Source organism: Rattus rattus, chromosome 11 (genome assembly GCF_011064425.1).
Source record: "Rattus rattus isolate New Zealand chromosome 11, Rrattus_CSIRO_v1, whole genome shotgun sequence".
In the NCBI taxonomy this organism is placed as follows: domain Eukaryota; kingdom Metazoa; phylum Chordata; class Mammalia; order Rodentia; family Muridae; genus Rattus; species Rattus rattus.
In genome coordinates, this window is record NC_046164.1 from 96,682,677 (window position 1) to 96,688,939 (window position 6,263).

General features: G+C 38.5%; 1 protein-coding gene across 1 annotated transcript in view; it reads right to left on the reverse strand.

The window, feature by feature from the left end:
• Nucleotides 1-6,263, reverse strand: part of LOC116912058 (zinc finger protein 54-like) — a 30,529-nt gene extending 24,266 nt beyond the window's left edge. Inside the window, exon 1 of the mRNA XM_032915923.1 lies at nucleotides 6,138-6,263. Coding sequence (XP_032771814.1) covers nucleotides 6,138-6,263 — 126 coding nt within the window. The remainder of the gene's footprint in view (nucleotides 1-6,137) is intronic.

Below are 6,263 nucleotides of genomic sequence, written 5' to 3' on the forward strand. Positions count from 1 at the left end.
CACCACTGCCCAGGTAATGAGTTCCTGACAGTTACTGAAGGTAAAGTCACAACTTACTTGGTAGAAATGTGTTGACAAATGGATCTTCTGTCTACTGACATTAAAGACTTCTATTGCACCAAATAGGATACTCTAATTAAAATGGCTGGGTTTTGGGGGTTGGGGATTAGGCAAAGGTCCTGTTCATCCCCAGCTCAAAAAAAAATAAAAAAAAAAGGCTGAGTTTCCAGGTGCATATAACATATCAAATGAACATGATATAAATACTACAAACAAGACTAAGAGGAAGAATAGGACTGAAGCAATTATAAAATGCCATCCTTAAAACAACCTCATGACCGGAATGACAGGATTCTACCAGAACTTCAAAGAACTAACAGCAAATCAACTTAACATTTAATACTTCCTGATACAAAAAAAAAATCAAGACTTCATGATTTTATTACCTGATACTAAACCAGGTAATGAACCTGACATAGTGGAGCATGCCTTTAATCCTAGCATTCCAGAGGCAGGGAAGGCTGACCTCAGTGAGTTCAAGGCCATTTTAGCTCCCAAAACTGTAAAAAAAAAATCCCACCACAAACTGTACAGCCAAAAGGAAATTGCACACTGATGTTATTTTTTCAAATAATTGATCTGGTCACATTAGCACAGCTCTTTAAACAGAGGTATACACACACACACACATATACACACACACACATATCACATCACATCACATCACATCACATCATTGTGTGTTGCTGTACCCATTTCAAATACTGCCCACTTTCACCTACTACCTCTCCCCTGTCGTGGTCTACAATTTCCACTGTGTTCATCTCTATTCATATTGCCTGGGACCCACTGAGATTAACCAGAGCCAACTGTGAAACTGTGGGTTTGGAGCTATGTTCTGGAGCCTGATTTGCTCAGCAGAGGAAAACAACTAACGGAAGCAATTCTTCTAGAATGTATCTATAGCCAGCATCTGAAAGCTAAAGAGAGCTATTTCCCTTTCTAGACTGACTGTGTTGTCTTGAGTGAGGACATTTCAGGCAAGTACAATTGCTCTTTATTACTGCTTACAATATTTGTATTGAGTCTAGAGAATGGTGTGTCTTAGCCTTTCACCTCCTCTTTCCCTTCTGATTTCCTAATCACCTCTTCTTCATCCTTATGTCCAGAGCTAGAGATGGGATGGAGTAACTGACTATTAGGACTAGAACTATGTACTTTATTTATTTTCTACATCTAGGATAGCCATGAGTCTCTGAATCTAACAAAAATCAGTTTCATTAGGAAAGTACCTTGAGCATGAATCACAGAAGACTAACTCCTTCTGAGTTAGTAAAAAGGCAAGACCTCCCCACCCCCTTTCTAGTGATGAAAGCAGTACACCTCGGGATGTATTGTGCTCTAGGATGTTAGGGAAGGTCTGACCACTGACTTCTTCAGACACTTAACTTGTTTTTTTCAAACTCCAAGTTCTGTCTGTCTGGAAGTCAAAAGTTTCAGAATTTGGTTTTGGCTTCTCATGTTTGTGTGTTGGGGATGGCACTGTGGCTTCTCAATTTAGCCTGTTATTATTTGGCTTCAAGTATGTGGCCCATAGATTGGTTTTAGGATGTCTATCTTGCATCAGAAGGATTCAAGAGTCCAGGGTTAGGTCAGATACTGGGTGCAGAGTCTTACCAGATCCGGTTCTAGTCTTGGCTGGCAGTGATCACAGGAAGGTTGCTCAGAGTGGATTCAGGGCAGCCTGACAACTGGAACTGTGTGGAAGGCAGCTTGAGATGGAATAGAAGAGAGGGGTCTCTGCAGGACAGGGAAACAATGTGGGAGAATGTTAGACATTAAATGGGGGTTGAAAAAAGTTCTTCCAAGTGGGAGGAGTTAGAGGAGTGATGTGAAGGGAAGCTATGAGCTGGGTGAGTGAGGCCTTTGTATTTGGACTAAGCCAAAAGCAATCTAAAGATTCAATGCAATTATCATCAAAATTCCAACTCAATTCTTCATAGAGTTAGAAAGAACAACTTGCAAATTCATTAGGAATAACAAAAAAACCCAGGATAGCAAAAACTATCTTCAACAATAAAAGAATTTCTGGAGTATCACCAGCTCAGACCTCAAGTTATATTACAGAGAAATAATGATAAAAGCTGTATGGTGTTGGTACAGAAATCATTGGTACAGAGGCAGGTAGGTCAATGGAATAGAATTGAAGACCCAGAAATGAACCTACACACCTATGGTCACTTAATCTTTGACAAAGGAGCTAAAACCATCCAGGGGAAGAAAGATAGCATTTTCAACAAATGGTGCTGGTTTAAATGGAGGTCAGTGTGTAGGAAAATGCAGATCGATCCATTCTTATCACCCTGTACAAAGCTCAAGTCAAAGTGGATCAAGGACCTCCAGATCAAACCAGATACACTCAAACTATTAGAATAAAAAGAGGGAAGAGCCTCTAACACATGAGCACTGGGGAAATTTTCCTGAACAAAACACCATTGGCTTATGCTCTAAAATCAAGAATTGACATATGAGACTTCATAAAATTACAAAGCTTCTGTAAGGCAAAGGACATTGTCATTAGGACAAAACAGCACCCAACAGATTGGGAAAAGAGCTTTACCAATCCTACATCTGATAGAGGGCTAATATTCAAAATATACAAAGAACTCACTAAGTTAAACTTCAGAGAGCCAAATAACTTTATTAAAAAATGGGATCAGAGCTAAGCAAAGAATTCTCAGCTAAGGAATATCGAATGGCTAGAAATACCTAAAGAAATGTTCAACATCCTTAGTCATCAGGGAAATGCAAATCAAAACAACCCTGATATTCCACCTCACACCAGTCACACTGGCTAAGACCAAGAACTCAGGTGACAACAGATGCTGGCAAGATTGTGGAGAAAGAACACTCCTCCGTTGGTGGGATTGCAAACTGGTACAACCACACTGGAAATCAGTCTGGAGATTCCTCAGAAAATTGGACATAGTAATAACTGAGGACTCAGCTATACCACTCCTAGGCATATACCCAAAAGATGCTCCAACATATAACAAGGACACATGCTCCACTATGTTCATAACAGTCTTATTTATAATAGCCAGAAACTGAAAAGAACCCTGATGTCCTCCAAGGACTAGATACAGAAAATATGGTACATTTACACAAAGGAGTACTACTCAGCTATTAAAAATAATGACTTCATAAAATTCATATGCAAATGGATGGAACTATAAAATATCATCCTGAGTGATGTAACCCAATCACAAAAAAAAAAAAACGCACATGGTATGCACTCACTGATAAGTAGATACTAGCCCAGAAGCTCTAATTACTCAAAATACAATCCACAGACCACTTGAAGCTCAAGAAGAAGCAATACCAAAATGCAGATGCTTCAGTCACTCTTAAAGAGGAAAACAAAAATTCATAAGAGGAGATACAGAGACAAAGTTTAGAGTAGAGACTAAAGGAATGGCCTTTCTGAGATTGCCCTACCTGGGGATCGAGCCCATATACATACAGTGACCAAACGCAGTCACTAATGGGAATGCCAAGAAGTGCATGTTGACAGAAGCCTGATATAGCTCTCTCCTGAGAGGCTCTGCCAGAGCATGACAAATAACAGAGGCAGACTCTTGAACCCAACCATTGAACTGAGAATGAGGTCCCCCATGGAGGAGTTAGAGAAAGGATTGAAGGAACTGAAGGGCTTTGCATACTCATAAGAACAAAACTAACTAACCAGAGCTCCCAGGGACTAAACCACCATCCAAAGAGTACACATGGACAGACCCATGGCTCCAGCTGCATAAGTAGCAGAGGATGACCTTGTTGGGCACCAATGGGAGGAGAAGCCCTTCATCCTCCCAAGACTGGACCCCAGTGTAAGGAAATGTCAGGGTGGGGAGGCAAGAAGGGGTGGGTGGATGGATGGGGGAACACCCTCATAAAAGAAGGGGGAGGAGGGATGGGATAGAGGGTTTTTGGACAGGAAACTGGGAAAGGTGATAACATTTGAAATGTAAATAAATACAAAATAACCAATAAAAAATAAATGTAGTGATCTTTAAAACCTTATAGCATAAAAAAAAACAGCCAAAACCAGAAGTGTCAAGTACATGTTCCAGTCCATAGCTTTCTGGTCTGCCCCATGGGGAATCACATGGTGCAGATCTGGGGGCAGAGGACTCGTAGACATGGGAAGCTAAATCTACAGGCAAAAGAGGGTGCTGCACAGGGCATCCTGGAAGAATCAGCAACCAGCAACACTTAGCTGTCTGGGTGAGAAAGGGGCGGGAGAGGATCAGGGTTTGATCAGTTTCTCTTCTGTTCATAAGGAAGCTGGCTCTGGAATTCTGCTGTGGATGTCTTCCCTTCTCCATAACTTTTAGCTCATAAAAATTGGGTTAATCCTGATTTTTTGATGTTTTAATTGCCAATATTCTTATTAGAATACTGTAGTACCATATTTGAATTTATATTGATATTTGCAAACCACCTCTCTTTTTTGAGGTGAAAAGGAAAGAGCTCTTGAAATTTACATTCATCCCCTCTAACTCCCATGTTATACCAGGGGACTCACAGTGACTGGGCATTCCCGGAGATCTTTTAAACACTAGTCATGAAAGGACTGCAAATGTAAATGAACATGAAAGTATATTTTTTGCAAGTTACATAGGTATGGTTACAAACATGAACATCTATAAGTAAACGTTTATTTATCATTATTAGTTTATCTAATCCCCCCTCCACCTCTCTGCCCCACACATCCTTTCCTTCCAGTCCATACCTCATGATACTAGAAGGAAGATAAATTTTTACTTGACTGTGCATGTGAATGATGTTGTCCTTATTCCATGCACATGACTGATAAGGTCTACATACCAATATTAAATGGTGTTCACCTCTATGATTTAATATATTATAAAATATATTATTAAAATTAATACCTCTAGATGTAATATTTAATGACTTTTGGAGCTTTTGGTATTCTAGCATCTTCTCTACATTTTAGTGTTCATTTCTCTGTTCTTGAAACTAGTGCTAAGGGACTTTTGATAAGAATCAGGAACTATGTTTGCAGATAGTTAAATTCTGTCTGTCCAGTCTTCCCAGGGATATCTCCTACTGTCTGTTGTCATGACAATTCCAAGTGGTTTCCGCTGTAAAATATGCAAATAAGATTTTAATAGGAATTACTTGGCATCTCCTACTTGGTTGTCTTCTCATGTTTAAGAAGCACATACATGGTCAATGTGTCAGCTTTCACATGTTTTATGTATTCTGTTATAGGTGTTTGCATTCTGGGTTTTGTGACCTGCACCCATGTTGGTCAAGGACTTTCTATCTAATGAACTATTATACCATTGCTAAAACTCTTATTTTGCATTTCAATACTTTTGTCTTAATTTTCTGTCACTAGTTTAATTACGATCGTCTGTCTTGACTGCAGTTTATATTCTTGGAATTTAAAAAAAATTTCATTCTTTCTCAGTATTTTGTATCTTTAGATATGAAATAAATTGTTGGTAGAAAATATGTTTTAATCTCAGCTGTCATTTTGTGAGGTTTTTTAATTGTTTTTTTTCTTTTCTTCTCTCTTTTTTTGAATGCTATTTACATCATTGGCTTAGAGATTATTATCCATTTACATTTCATTAAATTTCTGAAACAAATGCATGTTATTATTTAGGAACTTCAAACTGGGACCTGTATATAGCAAATTTGCATTGTCTTATGACCTAAAATGTAGGGCTTTTTAATATGTACATATTGAACATTTCATCTGCTCTTGAGCATGTTTTGTTCAATTAATTTGCATAATTATTGGTTTTTATTATTGTTTGCTTACTCTATAATTTTGATAGGTTTTATGTTTTTATCCACTGTACTGTAGAAATCTAAACCATTTATGTATGGGATAGTCTCTTCAAACATTAATTAACAGTATTTCCCTGGATGTTTAATTGTACACAGTACTATTTGTCAGTTCCTGCTTTTGTGTCAAGTGCTGCCCCCTTGTGTTACTCTGCAGGATTCATTGTTTCAAGTCACACACAAAGGTCTGTGTGTGATTCCTTGTATGGTAGGAGAGACTTGGACTGATATTCATGTTTTTATATGCGGATAGATACCTTACCAATATCATTGTTTGAAGAGGCTGTCTCATCTGCAATACTTGTTTTTGGTATTTTGGTGACATTCACATGGTCATTGCTATTGGACAGGTTATGGATCTGCTGCACTCTTGCATTGGTCAT